The sequence below is a fragment of the Caenorhabditis remanei genome, chromosome X (genome assembly GCF_010183535.1).
Source record: "Caenorhabditis remanei strain PX506 chromosome X, whole genome shotgun sequence".
NCBI lineage: Eukaryota > Metazoa > Nematoda > Chromadorea > Rhabditida > Rhabditidae > Caenorhabditis > Caenorhabditis remanei.
Window position 1 is genome coordinate 10,217,470 of NC_071333.1, and position 21,163 is coordinate 10,238,632.

The 21,163-nt window shown below is 37.0% G+C and overlaps 5 protein-coding genes across 5 annotated transcripts; 2 read left to right on the plus strand and 3 right to left on the minus strand.

The window, feature by feature from the left end:
• Positions 1-1,645: 1,645 nt before the first annotated feature.
• Positions 1,646-7,962, minus strand: GCK72_024005 (uncharacterized protein; the record flags this gene model as incomplete). The annotated part of the gene is made up of 8 exons (XM_003118259.2): positions 1,646-1,795; positions 1,843-1,899; positions 2,242-2,319; positions 2,383-2,510; positions 2,562-2,714; positions 2,765-2,878; positions 2,931-3,012; positions 7,747-7,962. 8 exons carry the CDS (start codon positions 7,960-7,962, stop codon positions 1,646-1,648), a joined length of 978 nt encoding a protein of 325 aa, XP_003118307.2.
• Positions 6,393-9,385, plus strand: GCK72_024006 (uncharacterized protein; the record flags this gene model as incomplete). The annotated part of the gene is made up of 10 exons (XM_003117765.2): positions 6,393-6,545; positions 6,812-7,112; positions 7,240-7,302; positions 7,715-7,952; positions 8,012-8,161; positions 8,216-8,615; positions 8,665-8,966; positions 9,016-9,092; positions 9,144-9,224; positions 9,279-9,385. The coding sequence occupies 10 exons, from the start codon at positions 6,393-6,395 to the stop codon at positions 9,383-9,385; spliced, it is 1,872 nt and encodes a 623-aa protein (XP_003117813.2).
• A 453-nt stretch (positions 9,386-9,838) lies between these two features.
• On the minus strand, positions 9,839-10,458 carry GCK72_024007 (uncharacterized protein; the record flags this gene model as incomplete). Its single annotated transcript, XM_003118364.2, has 4 exons — positions 9,839-9,916; positions 9,984-10,088; positions 10,134-10,190; positions 10,240-10,458. 4 exons carry the CDS (start codon positions 10,456-10,458, stop codon positions 9,839-9,841), a joined length of 459 nt encoding a protein of 152 aa, XP_003118412.2.
• Positions 10,459-13,260: 2,802 nt separating this feature from the next.
• Positions 13,261-14,490, plus strand: GCK72_024008 (uncharacterized protein; the record flags this gene model as incomplete). The annotated part of the gene is made up of 4 exons (XM_003117935.2): positions 13,261-13,386; positions 14,135-14,191; positions 14,244-14,348; positions 14,395-14,490. 4 exons carry the CDS (start codon positions 13,261-13,263, stop codon positions 14,488-14,490), a joined length of 384 nt encoding a protein of 127 aa, XP_003117983.2.
• Positions 14,491-17,135: 2,645 nt separating this feature from the next.
• Positions 17,136-19,854, minus strand: GCK72_024009 (uncharacterized protein; the record flags this gene model as incomplete). Its single annotated transcript, XM_053735677.1, has 15 exons — positions 17,136-17,282; positions 17,362-17,493; positions 17,539-17,763; positions 17,959-18,078; positions 18,171-18,272; positions 18,377-18,574; positions 18,674-18,856; positions 18,902-19,000; positions 19,046-19,105; positions 19,151-19,225; positions 19,271-19,321; positions 19,366-19,440; positions 19,486-19,623; positions 19,667-19,730; positions 19,838-19,854. The coding sequence occupies 15 exons, from the start codon at positions 19,852-19,854 to the stop codon at positions 17,136-17,138; spliced, it is 1,686 nt and encodes a 561-aa protein (XP_053579243.1).
• Positions 19,855-21,163: the final 1,309 nt, after the last annotated feature.

Here is a 21,163-nt window from a genome sequence, read left to right on the forward strand (position 1 = left end):
GCACTCACACACAAACATCCAATTTCTCTAGTCTTCACTTGAACAGAAAAAGAACGGAACATCCCCCACACAGTGTTCCACGAGGAAGTTTATCAAGGAAACTAAGTTTAGATTCTAGAAAGTATTCCATTTTCATTTACCGCTTTTGGGTGAGCCTTATAGGTAGAAAAAAATCTTCAGAGAAGGAAAATAAAAGGAAGTGAAAGTTGAGAGCAAAAGATGGTGGCTTAGGCAAGTGTTCTCGGAATAATAACCGCTCGAATTGGCAAACTTCTGCCGTTTTTTTTTCGTGAGCCACCCCTTGGGACCATGCACTTTTTCTTTTCTTTCAAGGGGGTGGCAAACATTTGAAGAAAAGGAAAACAGACATGATCAACAATCTGGAAATAGAGGAATACAAATGACAACCGTTGGGAATTTGAGATGAAAAATAAAAACATGCATAGTAATACGGAGGGCGTAGGTCTAGAACCCGATAGTAGACGAGATCTTATGAAAAGGAGACGAGCATCAAGAAATTGGAAATAAGAACTTCTGGGCAGGCAGCGAATTAAAAGTCCGGAAATTAGGTGACGCCTTTTTTTCTGAGAAGCACTCAGTTCCCGTATGGAAAAAACAGGAAACGAGTAGGCTGGAATTCTGATAGGCCGACTACCTCTTATCACTTTTCTTATCACATGGATATATAATCCGGTTAGAAAATCCATCTTTTGTTTGAAAAGTTCACGAGCAAGAAAAAGCAAGCATAGACTAATCTGCTCTTATTCAGCCAACAAATCTCAGAATATGCAACAAATGTCACGAATTTATGAAGTACTTGAATAAGCGGGATCACTATCAAAAAAATTTTGAAAAATCATCAGTTCAAACGGAGCAGTTGTTTGCGGAGATCTCGAAATTGGTTAAAATTTGAACCGAACAAATGTCAAAAATGAAATCAGAAGTCCGGTCCACTAGACACTGGGAAAAGATGTCTGTCTTAAGAAAAGAGCTTTCTGTGTCATCTCTTTCAGACAGAACACTCACATTTCAATAGGAAAATCTTAGTTTTGAAAAACAAAAGAAGCCCAGGTGAAATAAAATTAACACCGTCAACCAGTCATTCGCAATGAGTAATGAAAACATGGAACCAAGAAGCAAAATCACATTTTCCACCTTAAAAACTCACAGAAAAACTTGGGATTGTGGACTCACAATAAGAAAACATCATTTTTAGATAATAGCTATAAACGGGCAAGTATATGATTTATATCCGAATGGAGAATCGCTAGTGGGGATAATGGTCGCATAGCTATGCACGTAGACAGATGAGCCCACACATTCTGATCTCCTGACCTTTTCAAAAAGTTTCTGCATTAATGTTCTAGTGAAGAATTTTTGTTACAGGTGAGTTGGCACTCGAACACTATTTTTTCAATTCAAAAAGTAATCTTGAGTACAGAAACGTTGAGGTTTTGACTTAATATTACAAAGTTTATTATGCAACTGAAACAGCGCAAAAATCTCTTACATATTATGAATCAAATTACACTTAACATAGCCATATGAGCGAAAAAAGAAACAAAAATCACTATGAAACCACAGAATGAAAATGAACCAGTGAAAATTTAGAAATGTTGAAGTAAAAACTTGATAGTCGTCAGACTTAGAGTTCCTCCTTCTTGTTCTTCTTGGATTTTTTGTCGTCCTTTTTGTCTTTCTTATCTTTCTTATCTTTTTTGTCCTTCTTATCCTTCTTGTCCTTCTTATCCTCCTTCTTCTTATCCTTCTTCTTATCATCCTTCTTCTTCTCTTCCTAAAAAACGGAATCGTTTTATTTTTCCAAGCACATCTGAAATTTACCTTCTTGTCCTTCTTCTCAGCTTTCTCCTCCTTCTTCTTATCCTTCTTCTCCTCCTTCTGAAAAAGGTATTGTTTATTCTATTCGAATAGGCTAATTCAATGTTTACTAGTGATGTCATTGTTTTCGAATTCCAACTTATTTCCGTTATCTGATTTAATGCCAAAAATAAAACTTGTGAGAGAAGACCAAGGAAACCAGTAAATTTTGAAGAGTAGCCTAATGTGAGAGATGATTTGATAGATGACGTCGTTTAGTTTCAGCGCTATTTTGGACTAAAACTCGCGTGACCGGTGACAATTTTGTCAATATGTCCCTATCCTTGAGAATTAGTTGTTTGTTATTTTCTATCACGCTGCTCTATCCACTCATTAGTTTCTTTTCATCATGACCAGAATTACCTTCTTCTCAACCTTCTCTTCTTTCTTGGTTTCCTCCTTCTTGGCTTCCTCTTTCTTCACTTCTCCCTTGGCTGGCTCCTGCAACATTTTATCTTGTTTATCTTTTCTGACCCCACTTTTTTCAATTCTCAATTCTCTTACCTCTTCACCTCCGAATTCCAAAAGCGCTCTCTCCATTCCATCAATTATTTGAGCTGGAAGTGGGTAGAAATACTTGTTGTTCTTGTACTTTTGCTCGTTGTTGGTCTTCAATGGGTTTCCATCAGTATCTGAAAATAATACTCTCATTATTTTTGTTTTTTTTTGGTTAAATTTTGTACCAAGGAAGAGAATTCTTGGAATGTATCCACCGTCTGGGGAATATTTCGGGTCCTCTGGTTCTTCATCATCCTCAACATTGACCATGACAAATTTGCGAGAAAGAATGATGAGCTCATCGGTTTTTGGAGAGCTCTTTAGTTCACGCTTGAGGTCTGAAATCATTATATTTTTCATTTTTCTAACCAATCCACCATTTTCTTACTTTTGCAAGCTCCACACCAAGTCTTGTGAATGAGGAAGAAGATTGGCTTGTTCAAGTCTTTAGCGATTCCAACAGCCTTATCAAACTCAACCCATTCGATGGCACTTGGGTATCCTATAACAATTCTTTATCAATTTCTTTGTTTTTTGAACCTTTTTCTGCTTACCGTGTGACAAATCCTTGATTTCATCATCTCCCTTTTTGGCAAGAACGGCTACTGCCAGAAGAGCAAGAAGAAGAAACTTCATCTGAAATTAAGAACTTATAAAATTCAGAAAGACTTCGTAGTGAAACTCGAAAAATCGATTCGGTTTCTCGAAAACAAAATAAAGAAACGTAGAATAACAACACCGATAAATGTGAATAGAGGAAGGAAGTTTTCCGCGGAGAGAAAAGGGAAGTGGGTCGGGACGGTGTGGAGGTCACTACCTACAACGGCCACCTCAATCCTTCCAACGTGGAAGGTTTCTTCACGAGAAATTGGAATGATCTCGGTTAGGCAGTGTTAGTGAGGAAGAGAGTATCTGAGACAAGAGAAAGATAGAACAACTAGTGTTCGGTTGGATGTAACATATACGTAAATATGTGTTGGCAATGCAATTTGACTAGTTGATGATTTGTTTTTTTTTGTGAATTCTATATACGAATAAAAAATGAAAATCAATTTTCTAGTCAAAATAATCAGTAAGCACAGAGAGAACTAACAAGAAAACAATAAATTCGAAGTATCTACGAAATAATATAAACCAAGTCACAAAACAAACGTATTATTGCTTCTACTAAATCCTTGAAGTCGTAAAATGGAGGTTTTATTATTCGTAGTTTGCTTTCAGTGATATTTGTATTCGAATCAATCAAAACAACAATCTTTTCAATCTTTTCAAAATCATAACTTAACTCACCAAGATGAAAACAAAAATCTCTTCCGGTTCTCACTTCAAATTCATAACTTTTTTCGTTCCCAAACCTTCAAATTATCCGAACGCCCACTCTTCACACCCGTCACAACGGGAAAAACCTCTCACCCAAAACAATTGGTTCTTGATGTGTTGCAGATGCGAAGTAAACCACGGAGGGCAAGTTATGAAGTCAACCAGAACCAATTGAGAACATGCAAAATTCATGTGAAGGTAAACAAAATTTAGCAAATTATTTGAAAGAAAACAACTTATATAGTTGAAGGAACTGTGAGTGAAAAACGTTTCTGACCATTCTTCGGGTGTGCAACGCTCAGCACAAAGTCACCACTGAGTAAACATTTGAGTTCAGTTTTGTTAGGCTTCCTCATACCCGAGAAGAGCTCTCTTCACATTCATTTGAATTAATTTAAAACATAGCATCACCAACTTTTGCAGTCTTTTTCCTATCTTGTTCTATTTTTTCGATGATCAGATTTTTCTTCTCTTCTTTTATTTTGAATGGAAACACGCCGTCAAATTAGGACAAGTAATAAAAAACGACAGATAGAAGAGAAACGAAACTGTTCGTGTCATCTAATCGAACACAGAAATAAAAGAAAATAATAGAAAAGAGAGCTGAAATGAAAAAAAAATGAAAAAAAAAGTTTCTTTCTTTTTTTCTGATCAATCTAGCTTTGTTTTGAATAGAATGCTATCACGTTGTGGAGATGTGTGATTTCCGGTGCTAAGTGCTGTCACAATGAATAGAAACCACTGATGAGGGAGAAAGGGATTTGGAGAGTGAATGGAGCACCTGGTCTCTTTTTTTCAACTTCAAAGTTCATCTCTCAATGAGAAAAAGGGAGAAGTAGGAAGCTCTCAGAGATCGCGTTTTGGAGTTTTCCCGTCAAATATAACTTTTTTCAATGAATCTTTTGCTTAAAATCAAACCAAGACTGGAATTTGAAAAGAATACAAAATTTACTTCGCCTTTGAAAATACAATTCATTCTGCCCGGATTCTAGCATCTTCATTCAATTCTTCGACACAATTTTTTGTAAACCAAATTTTGCACACTTGAACATTCCTCTTGTTTATTTGCTTATTATATCATAAACCCACAGAAAATGACCGAATCCGCGAAACTGATAACTGACAAGTTTTGTCAACATTATTATCATTCACTTCATTAGATAATAACTGTTGACAATGTTCATTCTTTTCCAGTTCCTTATTCATTGTATATTCTTTACTAGAGAACTCTCTTCCCTTTTTTTTCTTCCGCGCGCAGTCTTGGCAGTTAGTCCAACGTGTTCTCCCCTCTCTTCCGTTACTGCGCAGTTTGGTGCAAACACTGCATTTGACGACATAATGCGGACTGGCAGCTGCTCTCCCGCGCACCGCCGCATGAGTAAACCACGGGAGGTTGACCCCTTCTCCTCAGTCACGTGGCCTCTCTCGCACTGTCATTGGGAAATTGGCCATCCGCCCTTGAGTCGTTTTTTTTTTCTGTGGGGTTGTCTTGTTCCGACACGTGCTGTTTTGTTTTTCTTGCTTTCAAATGCGAATATCAATCTCATTTTTAATTAAACAGGTTCAAAATACCCGCCGAGACAGATTCTTTTGTTAATTTTTCGCAGTTTTCCGTTTGAAACTATTTCAAAATAGCATAGCTGACGTTGCCTTAAAAATTGCCCACACAAATGCAAGCTCAGCATATTTCGAGGCAAACTGTCATTCTCCAATTGATTTACAATGAGCTCACGTTTCATTTACTGTTATATCGTTATCAAAAGATAACAATCACGCTCCGCAGTTCTTGTTTGTACAAGTATGACTTGTTCGCATTCGCAGTAATGGGTTCACGTCGGTTTCGTTCCACTTTTTATATATTTCTCTTGTCGCCGTGCGTTTTCTCCTTTTTCCGCCGTTTTCAACACCCACCAAGAAGTGGTAAACAACTTTGGAAAAACAAAATCAAGACGGCAACTTACCGTTTCTTTTCGGTCTCGACATATTTTTCATGTTTATTCGCTATTTTTTCTTTTTTTTTCTCTACGCGTGATTCTTCAAAGACCAACAGAATGTTTCTCAGGTTACACTTTGGGACAGAAAAAAAACAACTGTTAATTTCAACCTACTCGTTCCACTTGAAGACCAACTGATTTCTTCTTTTATCTTTTCTCTCGTCAGAATGACGTAAAAATGACAGCATTTGCAGTGATGTTCTTTTCTTTCTTCTTTTCGAAATAGGTGCAGGTTGTGAATGAGAAGATAGGTGTTTTCCAGTAAGATCTTAGAAATAGATATTGTGTTTAGTTTGAACAGTAAGATTTTTGGTTAGGTTTTTTCTCCCAATAGTAGACAAGACTCTCGTTAACCTAAAAAGACAATACTTATGTTGTTCATCACCTCTTATTTTGCACTTTTCCGAATAGTTCAAGTGTGTCTAGGTATCTTATCAAGCACGCGGTGTTTTTTGAATGACACTCTTTGAATGCGGGTTTCCAACATACTTTCCGCTTTCTCCTCTCTAAAATGTTACATTTCGCTTTCTCTCTTGCTCCGGTGTCACTGGTAACTTATCGCTGAAACGTTTCATACTTTCAGCGACATTCACTAATACATGCCGTCCTTTCCGTTTACTATTCTCTTTCGAAAGTTATAATTTCATCGTTTCAGAGTCAACCCAAGAGCCGAAATACAAGAAAACAACACAGACTGGCAGTATGCTGGGAATCGAGCACCTGCTCTTTGTATTAACTACATTCGCCTTTCCACCAGTGGCTCTGACTGTTCTGCTATGCATTATCCTCGCCACATTCGGAAAATCACTTGGATTGCGGCAGATGTACGTCGACACTCTCATCAACATTTTCGAGGTGAGTTATGACTTTAGAAAACCTTTACGAAAAATGTATTATAGATATGTTAAAATAGACCATAAATTAGCAAAAAACCACTTCGAGAAAACATCTTATCTTCTTTTGCCAAACATTCCTCTTTTCATCTTTTCTCTAGAAATGGTCTGATGCAGATGGTCTGGTCAGTCACATTGATAAGAGTCACAAAGAAACAACGAAAAGTTATCAAAAGCAAAACACATGTTATACCGGAATGAATGAAGGATGAAATCTTATGTTTTCAGTGGGGAGCCCGTCAAATCAAAACGACTGAAAAGATCAGAAGGAAAGAAAGCGCGGTGAACACTCCATTCTTCTACAACAAGATTGCTGAGCTGGAAGACGATGAAGACGACGAACTGAAAAGTTTGGAGACTCCAAGATTCGAAGCGACTGATGGAATCACGGATGACGATATGGAGATTGAGATGCGTAGTGATACTCGCAGTGAGACGGAAAGTCGCGATTCTGGAGAGGATTTTCCATCAGTTGACTCGGATTACGGTGATGAATCGTGTTTGAAGAGGAAATTTGGATCGACCACCAGTGAGTGTGCCTTACTTAAAATCATTAGTCTTCTTTTGGAATCAAAAATACAAGCAGCATGCTCGCTTATTAAGCATGCTTTATTGATTACATATTGTGTTTTGTCAGGTTGGGTATTTCTTTTCAGGTCTCGCCTCCGTCGGATCATGCTGCAGTCTCAGGAACAGAAAGATGTCGGAAAGCAGCACATGTATGTTGTGTTAGAATAGCCGGTAGAGTTTGTAGGATTAGAATTCATAAGTAAATGTGGATATCAACCGCAGAATAAAACTGGGAAACGAAGATATCTAAATGTGGTACAAAGCAAATTTCGTTTACTTCTATTTTACTTCAAAAAATTAGTTGGTTTTGTTTGGCCGCCCAATCCATATGCTTTTGGTTACGTTTTGCTTTTTTTCAATTTTTCATTTGTTAGGTTCCACACCCAAATTATCTAAATAAAAAACACAGACTGATTCCAATTTTCGAACTATTACCAAATACCCACTACATACCAGTTTTCTACCATTTCCTTCTTTTAGTAATCAGCTAAACAGTACTTGATTTAATTAATCAAGAACAATGCCATTTCCATTAATTCATTTGAATTCCTTTTTTTCCAGTGGGAATCATCAAACGAGAGACACAAATCTACCTTGACGACAACTTTTCTGAAGACATTCCTGATGAGGTGTTTGTCAGAAGTCGAGGATGGGCTGCGATCCGAGATTCCGTGGATTTCGTGAAAGCTGGAATGGAAGCTATCATTGAGGACGAGGTGACCAGTCGATTCGAAGCGGAACAGTTGGTTAGCTGGAACATGTTGACCAGGACCAGCATCAAATTTTATCAGTTTGTCAAGTAAGTGCATTTTAAGACGATTAAAAAATTCAAAGACTACCTAGTAATGTTTTTTTCAGTTGGAAGTTGAGCGCTCTTTGGATCATCGGCTTCCTTTTCCGATACTGTGTCATGCTGCCACTCCGTTTCACCATCTTCTGCATTGGACTCATCTTCCTGATCAGTTCCACGGCTCTCATTGGTCTCGTACCTGTTTTGAGTTGGAAAAAGTGAGTTCAGAAATAATTTAAATCATTATGAATTGACAAACTATTGAATTTCAGAAAACTGAATCACAAGTGTATGCTCATCTGCTATCGCATTCTCTCCAGAAGTCTTACGGCCGTTGTGTACTTCCATGACGAACACTACAAAGCTGAAAAACAAGGAATCTGTGTTGCCAACCACACCTCTCCAATTGATGCTCTCATTCTGTCAATCGACAATGTCTATGCACTTATTGGACAGAAACATGATGGTCTTCTCGGTATTGTTCAAAGAGCTCTTTCTCGTGCATCAAGTCACATTTGGTTCGAGAGAAGTGAGGCAAAAGATCGACACGTTGTGGCTCAAAAACTTCGTGAACACTGCACAGATCCGGATAAACTGCCGATTCTGATCTTCCCGGAAGGAACCTGTATTAACAACACTTCTGTGATGATGTTCAAGAAGGGATCGTTTGAGGTAAGTATTAATGGAACACGAATATCTTATAAATGACTATCTTATTTAGATCGAGACAACCATCTACCCGATTGCAATGAAATACGACTCTCGTTTTGGCGACGCCTTCTGGAACAGTTCCGAACAGTCGTGGTGTGGATACATCATGAGAATGATGACTTCTTGGGCTATCATCTGCAATGTCTGGTACCTGCCACCAATGACTAAAAGAGTCGGAGAAGACGCCGTTGACTTCGCCAATCGTGTCAAAAAGGAGATTGCCAACAAGGGTGGACTAGTTGATTTGGAATGGGATGGAGGTCTGAAAAGGGCTAAAGTTCCTCCAAAAATGGTTGCCAAACAGCAAGAGAGGTTTGTTGTGAAGAATACCAGGAATGTTTTCTAATATCGAAAATTTCAGGTATGCAAACCGTCTCTCAAGGTACACATCTGTGTCGGAAGTTGTCAAGCACGAGGATGTTCAAGTCACTCTTGAAAGTAAGTCAACATAAAGTAGTTTCGAATACACAAACCATCACTTGATTTCAGTGGACAAGACGGTCTCAGGATACGCCTCTCTCGAAGATCTTCCTGAAGATGTTTTCGTTGACGAAGAAGATGAAACCTTTGGTAAGTTTACAAAACCAAATTCCCGTTTTAACCAATTAATTATTTCTGTTTCAGAAGTCGAAGAGGATATTGACGAGAACGACGAGAACGACGAAAACGAGCCGGACTCCACTATTCGCAAGAGGAGACTTGTTGACACAATTCCGCTTGTCAAAATTTGAATTCATTATTTCTCAACTTGTTAAAATGACCTAAATTAACACTGTTTCATATATCACTTTCTATATTGAGGGTTACAATCTTACGGATATGTTCTAACTTTTATTTTCTCACCCCACTAGTTTATCATGTTAAATTAATTGCCTTTTCAGACGACGTTGACGTCATCTTTACTAATTTCTCTCCCAACTCACATCATCAGTCTCTTTATGTGCCTTTTTTCAAATCTAACGCACGTGTTATTGCTCTCCCCAAATTCTTGTCTTGTGTAGCATTATTGCGGTTTATTGCTTTTCTTATCATCACAAGGAAACGTCGTAGTAAGTATAGATGACTAGTTAACTGATTCATTTACGGGTTTTTCTCACTACCGATTCCGTTTTTTGCATTTTCATTGTTGTTAAATGATAAAGTTGTCCTCCACAACTGGAATTAACATTTATTTTTGAACATAATTATTGGCAGAGACTGGAAAAGAATGTTTCCATTCGAATAAGATCGCGCAGGTGCAATGCAATCTTTTCCATCGCAAACTGAAAAAAGAGATGAAAATGCTTATAGTCGGTCTAAAAACAATAGTTCACTTGATAGTTCACTCACCATACACTTGTCTTCTTGACCGATACGGGCCAATGTGTTGTACTCCTGCTTGATGCTCTCGGCGACCATCTTGGCAATCATTTGAGTCGTACTGTTGAAGTTTTTCTAAAAAGATATGATCTCATATAAGCAATTATCACATTTTCTCACCCATCCGCCTTGTTCTACGTAGTCCTTCCACTGAACAGAGCGAGCAATCAAGTCTTTCTGAGAATGTACACGAAATAATTGGATAGATGGATTCATTGGGTCTTACGTAGACAGCCTCCGGTACATTAGTCTCGAAATGACTCTCGTTAGTTACATACAAACAGTTGCGTAGTTGAGCAGACAAGAGAATTCTCGGATCTTGCTCGATTTCCACTTCAGGTGTTAGCTCGATCCCTCCATCCGGAATATCTCCGAAAAAGTACGGATTGTCCGGAGGAGTGACCCCAATTCCATCATCACACGGTTTAGCAACCGGTATAGTCATTACTTACCTGAAAAACAAAATATTTTACTACGAAGAAAACGAAACAAAAAAAGAACGTTTATAAAATCCCATGAAAATGTTAATATCATACACCATCCATATTTCAGTGACGTGGGTTTAGCTTAGAAAAGAACGAATATGCAAATAATGAGAAGAAATATCAAAATGAATGCATACAAAACAGAGAATGGCTCAAAAGAGCACAACCTAATACCATGAAAATGGAACCATTGCAAAAAAGAGTTCAAGTCGTGAAAAACGCGAAATGAGTCGACGAAAAAAGAAAATGCCCACATTCGTTCACTAAAAGAAAGAAATAATTTGTCAGATGGTTTGATTGTTTTCATGACAGAAAACTTCGCCAGAAAAAGAGAGAAAAGAAATGAGCCGTTTCATGACCAGTCGTTTTTGTTTCATCAGGTGCTAATAGTGAATTGAAAAAAGTGAGAAAAAGTAATATGAATTTCAGGTGTATAACTTCAGGAGACTAGAATTTCTCAACTTCAAACCTACGAGGGAAACATTCTAATCTCTTCTAAGACTACGAGTTGAAAAAAAAATTGGAGTTGTAAAAAGAACACACCGATGTTACTTGGAATCGATTCAAAATGCCTCGTTTTATATCATTCCAAAAGTGACATACACATGTGAGTTGAGGTCAACTCCATATCTTCAGAAATCTATATTCACACATGTTAACATATGCATTGTTTGATCAACACTGCCGGCACCGATATCCGGCAAAAGAAGACTTTCCCCGTTTATGGTGTGCTTCTCAGAAAGAACAATTATTCGATATGAGAAACAAACGGAATGGCACCGACCGCCTCGCTGCCGCCATAAAAGTTACCATTCGATCACACATAGACACGCAAATACATACTCTCTACACATGCTTTTCCGTTTTTTTTTGGGATTCCAATCATTCAAACCGCCTATTCCTCGGTATCGCTTCTTTAATTCTTTTTTCATTTCGATTTTCGCGTGTAGTGTTTTATTCTAAAAATCCAATCAGATACCCGATGTACTGACATTTTGTCCCATTATTATTTTTGAAAGAAATACACGTTAGCATTTAGAAGAGCTTTCAATATATGATTTGATTTGTAATGTCCGCTTCTTTTTCTAAAAAATCTATACTCACATTGAGATGCTATACTTCTGCAGAGTAGTATCTTCTCCCGTTTTGTTTTTGTATGTAATATACGAAGTGTGTATGGGAAACCGATTGTAGGATGCTGTTATTTGAACACATAGTATTGTCTTCAGGGAATGGTAAAATCGAAAAACTTGTTCACATTGTGTGGAAATTGCTTTTGGTCTGTATTATAGCTCCCATGTGGAAACCATGCTTATAAAACTAGCTTTTAATTGATCACCTATGTGGTATTGCAGTATGACAATGTTGACTACTTTGTTGACCAAATGTCTCTCATTTGTATTTGAATATAAAGGCATTCATTATGAGATTTAATTAATTTAGCGCAAACTCTCTGAAATTTTAAAGAATAAGTACTCACTTACTCTGGATGCCTATACTAAATAAATGAAACAAGCGCTTCACAAGATAACCTTGCAGGGTCCCTAGTTTGAAATCCTTTCAAATTGCTACAAAAGTTGTGTTTTGTGCTCCTACCAGGCTTGGTCGGAAATTTTTTTTTGGAGAATCGGAGAAGTTCTCCAAAAAAAGTCGGAGAATTATCCGTCGGAGAAATTCTCCGAAAAAAGTCGGAGAATCGGAGAATCGGAGCGGCGTATCCGATTCTCCGACTGCGACCAAGCCTGGCTCCTACTTGCCGCTGAGAAAAGCCGCCTCTCCTTGTAAAAGCCCAAAAAGAGCTTCCAAAACCACGGCGAAGACGGTTTTTCTCAGAGACAAGTGACGAGCACAAAACGATAAATTGGGGTGTGCCTAATCAACCTTAATGCCTAGTACGAATTTGGAACGATTCTAAACTTGCGACCCCCTGAGGTTCTTCTGTCAGTGATATTCAAAAATTTCAATATTACATGCTTTATAAAATGCACTATCATTGTCACTATGGGATAAATCTAAACAGTTTTTGAATAAACCTAAACAGGTGATGGATTAGATAGCAGCCTCTGGTGGTCAATAATCAAGGTTTTGTCTGAGTCTAGAAATTGACTCTTTCTTCCTGTTGAGCTTCTTGTTGAGAAAGAAACTAATACAGATAGTTTTACCTGTACACGTTTTCCAGTATAATGACAATCCAATAAAAGAAATACAGTAACAACTGAAAGGTTGGATTCTCGATTTTTCAAAGAATAATGTTCTTCTTCGAGCGTGAATCTCTATATAATTATGTGCTTCTTGTTGTCAAATTTCATAGAGGGTGTGGATCAAACCTAAAGTTTCCTTTTTTAGTTTACCACCTTTTTTGTACAGGCATTCTATGGAAAATTACAGATTCCACAGGTTTTTGTGCTTCTTAAATTTTTTACTACAGCCATTTTGAAATAGTTATAATTATGACATTTCGTATTTTGGGCTTTGTTGTTTATTGTTCTTGCAATTTTGGTTTTTGCACGTTATATTCGGCCCGCTATAATCAAACATAACCATTTTGATATAAAATTCACAAATTATATTTTTTGTGCCTGAACAAATTCCAACACTCGTTATTCCTAATCAACAGTAAGATTAAACAGTTTTCACTCAACTCTTCTTCGGAATTACTTTTTTTTAAAATTGTTCGTCTTATCTGTTCCTACTTTTTAATATTTTATTATATGTGAAAATTGAAGACACGGTTTTAGATTTGATTTTGATTGCTCAGAACAATGACAGATAAGTCGCCTGATTGTTTGTCCTGCTACGTTTCACAGTTAGAAATGGCGGCTAACAACGTGGGATACACACTGCAACCGTTGATTCCTATCAGAGTAAATCTTCCCCCACAGTATCATGTAAGTTTTTCTTTTCTTTTTCAGAGAAAAGCTTTTACCAGTCAATTTGTATGCAAAGTCTGTGAACATACTTCTTTTATCTTTCAGACCGAAGTATTACAATATTTTTCTCATTGTATCCGAACATTTTTTTTTATTTTAAAAAAATAACTTTTTTGAATCAGCTTTACTTCAGTCTGTTCTATCTGGTTTACCACTCAATTACTCTTTTCTGGTCTTTGATTGTAAAAACTTCACCTAGACGTGAATGTGTATTTACTGGGTACTAATACTGTGTTCAACGGTTGCTTGCTAAGTTTAAGTATGATTTAAAATTTCTCACAAAGTATTGGAACAAACTCGACATTTATCTTCGAGTTATGAACTCTCAAAGTTTGCATTGTATTTAAAAATCTTACAGTTTTTTCTTTCTTTTTCGAATGACCTTGAAGCCAAGATATCTCGAAATTAAAACCTTGGGAACTGTTCATAAGTGAAGAGGTACGAGTTCCTTTAAATTTGATCCAGCTTTGAAAGCGTTCCAATATATTTTTTTTGAAATGATTATTGAAGTGTTCCTCAACTTCCTACCAAAGTTTTAGCAATTCTCAAACTCACCCGCATTTAGGTTCTTTTGTAAAAGCCCCAATTACATGATAAAAGACGGTGACAAGACATTGTGAAATTATACATTACAGTTTGGGAGAGAAAAACGGAACTGAATAAAAAATCACTTGAAATTTGGTAAACATTTCAACTAATTTTTCAGCCCTTCTTCGTTCGGTTGCACATGAACTTCTTAAGTCTTCAAATCGATCGTAAATGGGTATGTCTGAAAACACAGTTTAATAATATTTTTAAGACGAGGTAAATTTTAGGAGTCGCTCCCGGAGATTGATCGCATCCCTTACACAATTGCCATTTTTGCTATTCTCGATGACTTGGAACAACTGTTGGATATCGGAATGAAACCGAATACTGAGGTGAGACTCTTCGCTAGAAGTTGATGTATTGTTTTCTTTATTTCAGAACGGAGTACAAAGAGTCATCAAGCTGATGCGCCGAATCAAAAACCTCATAAGTCTGATGACCAGTGTCGCGGATGATTCTAATTTTAAGTTTTAATGTTGTTTTGGGTTGGGTATTTTTGAGTAATAAGGTAATTGTTTAAAATGTGTTCCTTTACAATGCATATACGTTATCGTGATGTAGTATAATACTACCTCATGTTTGTATTCATGCATCTGTAGATAACATCTTCTGTCCATTTCTACTGGTACTCCCAAACTCCTTCCTAAGCGACGTCTATCCTGAAAAGCAACTAAAATTTTAATATAATTTAGTTCAGTGTTTTGGTGTTTTTGCTAGGTATTATCCTTTAATCCAGCATCATGAAAAACCACAATCACTATCGACCATCGTGACAGATTGTCAGTCTGTTTACACAAAATTTGTAACTTCTTTTGCTTTTTGAGCAAACTATGCATTTTGAAAAATAAACCTTACGAATCGATTGTACGTAGTCGATTTAGTATAGAAAAATGTTGTACTAACTGACTCCACTGAGCCTGAGATACAAAGTCTTAAACAAGCCTGATTGCTCTGCCTAGGAAAAAAAGATGATCGGTGCGTTCTCTATTTATAATTGAAAATTGTAACTAAACTTTATTTTTGTTTAGTAGGTAGTTTGCGTTTTTCAAACTTTCATTCAACTTACGAACATAATCTAAACCATGCAAAATACTATACAACTTGTCTACTCCATTGAAGTTACACTTCGAGAACAACGGACTACAGAGAATCAGAGAAAAAAAGAAATTTGCTTGCCCTGTCCCAATGCGCAACAAGAAATTGGAAGTGCGCAGAAAGACATTGGGAATGCGCAGAAAGACATGGAAAATTCTTCGTTAGTTCCCGCCGTGGCAATCGGACAGGGTTGGATAAATCTCGTTTTTCTCGTTGTCTATCTATGTCTATGTTGCCCACTACCTGCGAATGTCTCTTTTTTGCGATGAAATAGTGGACACTACCTGCTGTTGCAGTGTTATTTTTCATGAAAGACAAGATAGACACACAATGTTAGTAGAGATTATACGTTACCAGTTTTATTTCTACAAACAAGAGAGTAAAACAGCAAAAATTATAACGTGGGGAAGTGAGAGACAGAAGCATGTGTGTTGTGGGATGAGAGAAATAGAGACGAAAGAAAAATTTTTATATATGAAAGTGGGATGCATGTGGAAAATTAGTAAAACTTGGAGTGGAGAATTTTTTTTTGAAAAGAAAAAGTGAATCATTCGATGTGAACGAAGAAAGAATTGATGAACTCCTAAAAAACAAAAATTATGAAAACTGAAAACCAAAATTAGGCCAGAGGCAAAGTAACTGACACGTACGTGAACAACAGAGGCAGAGATAAAAAGCCGAACAATAAAGTTTTTTTTATCGTTAACAAAATTTAAACAGTAAACACTTTGAAATATGGAGGTTTCGAATTTTCAAATGTATCCCCAAAAACTTCTTCACGAACGAAGAGCAAAAGTAAGGAATTAGTAGTTATGGTCAGGGGGTGGGGATCATTAAACGGTTCACGGACAAAATACATTTTGAATAGAGAAAAGGTTTTTGCAAAAAGTAAACATCAGACCAGGGAGGAAAAATCCTTGGAACAGACCGCATTTGTATTTGAGTCGGCACTGCTTGCTGCCTAATTTCTTCTCTGATTGATTGTATTTCATCTGTTCGCGCGAATTCCTTCGTCCTGTAAAACACCATTTTTACTCAATACATCTTGTTTTTGAAGAGTCACTGTCAAAAACAACGCATTTGATTTGTCGTCAATGGGCATTGGATAGTGTTCTTTCGCCTCACGTTCAATGAAAAAGTTGCTTTTTGTTAGTATATATTCAGGTTATAATACCTGCTCCAGGTTCTCAACAACCGCATCGAAGTATTTCGTGAAGCCTTGTCCCACCAAAACGAATTATTTTTCTATATAAATTGAATATCTGTTGAGCGACTGATTCTGAAAACTTACAATTGTAGATTCCATAAGCTTGAGCCAGATTTTTTGGATTGATGTGTTTTTCTGTAATATAAAAAATGACGAATTTCATCTCTTGTTCACTTATTTCTTACTGTCTGAAATGTTTTCTACAGCCTTTCTCCGATTGGTGATTTGACGCCCATTTCAATCTGTTCTTCAAGAGCCTGTAAGTTGTATGGTAAGCAGTAGCATGATGAATTAATCACCTAGAAGAACTTTATTTCGATAAACGAGATAAGAGCATGACAAGTCGGATTCAAAATATATATTCTACAGTAACTGATCTATTACACTGGGAAGATATAATTGCATATAAAGTTGGGGCAGAAAACCCTTTTCATGAAGCAAAAACGAGAACTATGTTGATTTCATACAAAAAATCATTTTTATTTAGACCCTTTTAATGACGGAACATGTTTTAGAGGAAAAAATTGACAGTGTATGATTACAATTAAGAAAATAAGAACCGCAAATTAAGATAACAATTAAAACCAAGTTGGAATGAAATACAAAATTATGGGATGTTTTTGGCGAAAAAGGAAAAGAAAGAGATGAATACAAAACAAATGAGTTGCACCGGTTTCTTTGAAGAAAAAGCACCCAATGTTGAGAAAATGAAGCAGTTTTGTGGGAACTCAATATTTTCAGAACTTGACAAAAGGGGGTGGAGAACAAGAGAAAATTTAACGATAAGTTGAACTCAAGAAGAATCTGTATCATTTGATCAGACCGGCTTATTTCTCTTGGCGAAGTCAGCCAAGAGGTCAACCCCACTATCTTTATATATTTGAAGAATTTGGACCATTGATTCTTCAAAGCGAAGAATGTCTTCCGTCTCTGTTTCTTCGAAACCGACGGATCCAACAGCAAACTGAAAAAGACCATTAGCGGATGCTGATTTTTAAACGAAAATGTTTTGAGTCGGGATATAGTTTATTCCAGTCACTCACTTTCAAATATTCTTGGAGAAGAGCGGCAATATCGGGTCCTCGGTTTTCTGGAGACGTCATTTCTGGGCTCTTTCTCCAATCTGTGAGAAGACACAATGCGGCGTTTTGGGCCGTGTCGGATCCACTTTCATTCTAAAAATAAGGAATAGGACTTTTAAAAAAGTGCACAAAACTCACTTTTCTTTCATTTTCTGATACAGTAGAAACTTTGCTTAGCTGTATCTTCGGGCGGTTTATGTAATTTTTGTAACCACCCAAACCCGCTGATCTCCTTTTGGACGCTGACGCTCTTGAACGCGTTCGATTTGACGATTGGACGATAGCTCGGATGGGTGTAGATGGCATCTGTTCCTCCAATGGAGAGTCGGTTTGGAATAGATTCTCAGGGATGGGAGCTCGTGTCTGAAAAAGTTAGAATTCAAATGAAAATACACTCTCCCTATCGAGTATGTCCATATCACTTTGCCTCTTCACATAATCTTGGAGAGGTGATACAGGACTATTCTCAAATTTTTTTAAATATTAGACAACTATTTCCATCTACTGGAATCTTTTTTGTAAAATTTGGCCAAAAGCATTTATAACCGAGACACGTACCTCTTGTGATTGTCCAATGTGGGAGTCTTTTTTTTCTTCTTCATGCACGGAGTCGGTGAAAGTTTCCAACAGGTTTCCAGTCGACTTTTGAACATTTTGGGCAGTTGGTGCAGAAAGAGTCTGAAACCTTTTCATATCAGAAAACGATTTTCCATCTATTGAAATCTTGTTTTGTATAATTTGACGAAAATATTTATAACCCGAACACGTACTTCGGATTGGCCAATGTGACAGTCCTCTTTTTCTTGTTCACAAACAGAGTCATCGCAAGTTTCCGACATTTGGACATCTTGGGAAGGTGGTGCAGAAACATTCTGAAACTATCATTCAATTTCCACACGAAAGCTAAAGATTATCAAAAACTGATACGACTTGTGATTTTCTCCCATTTGAAAAAAGTCAAACCCAAGTTACTCACCACTGTAACCGGGCAGTGAAGAGCAATTTGTTGTCCGCCATTTGAGGAACGTGGCTTACATTCCTCCAAAGAAGTGTTGGCTTCATCAACAATCGATAAATTTCCCATGGTATTTTGGACATCAGTCTCTTTGTCGTGAACATTGATTCCTGTGGAAAATGATGGTTGAACAACTTGGGTTGGTGGTGCAGAAACGTTCTGAAAATTTTCATCATGGATTGTTTTCTTTGTGATCCTGTGTTCAATTATGAGAAAATTTTCGAACACCGAAAGATTATGACTATTGAAGTTACTCACCACAACGTGATTGTGATAATGCATTTGATTGCCAACATAGTTTGGATGAACATAACTATTTCCATTTGGGAACACAGGTCTTTCCGAATAATACTGATGATATCCTGGTGGAAAATTGTTTGGAGTGTAAAACATCTGACCTGGCACGTGGTACGGCGCGTGGTACGGCACGGTCCCGAAGGTCTGAAAAAAGTTTGCACAATCTTATACTTAGAATAACGAACTCACCTGCCCAACACTTGGAAAAAAAGTTCCATGATGATTGACTATTCCAGGAATGTGAAGACTTGGGGGTGGTCTTGATTGAACCTGTCGGATTTCGTGTTCCTGTAACGAGATATTTGCGTAACTTTTTTCAAACATTTTACATACTGTGACGAAAATCGCAAGTTCTTTGGGTTCCAGCAGAGTATATCTTTCGTTGGTTTTGACCTGAGTTTTAAAACTTTCTGTAGTATTCTAAGTCAAAATGCTTACTCTCTCAAGATATTTTTCAACCTTTTCCAAGTATTCAGAGAATGTTTTGTTTGGGTTGAATAGCATGTCTTCCCTCTGAAAAATTTGATATGGTACAATAATTGTTCAAAAATAACTAACGTTCGTTTTGCTCATAAATTGCAACCAACATTTTTCATAGTGATCCCGTTGCTGAAATAGAAAAATGCACTTATTGTTTTGTAATATACTCATACCGTCTGGATTTGATCCCACAATCCGCCTGGTTGACGAACATCTCCCCATTCTCCGCGGATAGCGTTCGCGAGACGCTGAAAATGAACTTATAGAATACCGTATTCTTGAGTAATATTCACGTTCAAATCATCTGTCTCTTCTTCAGTCAAATAATTTGTCGCGTTGATTTTTCTTTCGGCTTTCTCCAGATTTTTCAATGACGCGTCTGGTTGTCCTGATTCCCTATTCTTGAATGACTTCCAGTGCATGTGATAAATCTGAAAACAACACTTATATATTTAAAACTATTGTAAAACATACATATGTTCGGGCGTGTGTCTCCGGAAACTGTGCGAGATGACGATAGTTTGGCTGGTTCAATTGTCTGAAAACACATTATTAGTGATGTGAAAGACGTTTCTGGAAGCCACCAAAAGAGAGAATCATTCTTTTAATTTCGACTTGTGCATGAAATGTAAGAGAAAAACTTACAGTCTAGCGGCGTTCATCCTGACAGAGTTGTTCTCTTGAAAAATAATTGAAAAAGTTGTTTCAATTGATTTGGTATGAAGACTGATCCTGAATACGAACAGAAATTAGATTTAAGAACAGAGAGCAAGACAACGATATAAAACGTAAAAAGAAAGAAAGCACACGGTCGAAGAGAGCAAATGTAGTCTCAAAAAATCAAAAAGAAAACCATCGAAATAGATCGAAACCGCATTTTTTGTAGTTCTCAGCGGCAGCATTCACCAAAAATGTAAGAAATCGAGGAAATCGAAATAGAAAATATGGGGGAGGAGGCAATGGGAAAGTGATAAAAACAGAAACCAAAACGAATATGCATATTGTTCGTGTTAGAAGAAAATAGCGAGATAGTATGGGAAAGAGAGAGTTGTGGAACATTCGAGATGTCGATGGCTCTGATGACTCATGGTCTAATATGACTGTTACCGTATGGCTTTCAATGATTGGAAACAACGGAGTGGTTGAGTTTTCCAAAAGATAGTCAACTATGGTTTTGTATCCGGCAGGTAGGTTGAAGGTGTTTAAGCAATAAAAACGGATATTATTCCAAAAAATGATTTCACACTTTGCCGGGTTTAAGGGGAGAAGGAATATGAATACTGATCACTACGAAAAAAGAACTGAACAACATGAGAAAGAGAGGGTTATGGCATTAAAGCATAGTAGGAAACGGTATATTCAACCGTACCATGTATCAAATGAGCGTTACCTACATAAAACTGTTTTATTCAAAAAGGCACGAATGCGAGGTGAGAAAGTCGTGCAAATTATGAAATATGTTTAGTTTGGAATGAAGAGAAATATAGAATCACATATAAAATTGAAAACAAATGAAACAAACAAACAATTTTGAATAGTAGGCAAGAAAGGGGAAACATTTTGGAATTAATAGGATAATTTGGTGGCAAAATTATGGAATACGGTAAATCAAAACAAAGTGCTTAGCACACGAACAACAGTGTATACTACGATTTTTTTGAAATATATAAAGCCCATGGTGAGTCTATCCACCCGACCCAATGTCCATATTTTATTATCATTTCCGAAAATAAACAAATTAGAATCAAAAATGTTTTCACGTGGAGTAGAGCGGCAAAACCGCGAGAAAGTGCGAAGACGGCGCGTCAGCCTCATAAGTAAAAAAGCTCTAGGCCAATAAGTAAATCAAAACAACAGTCATTGAACTGTTTAGATCTATTCCCAGCATGAGCAAACCTTCCACCGACTTCGAAATTCAGAATAGTCTTCGCTTTCATTTTTGTCGTATGGTGTTCATTCAAATCTTCGTGT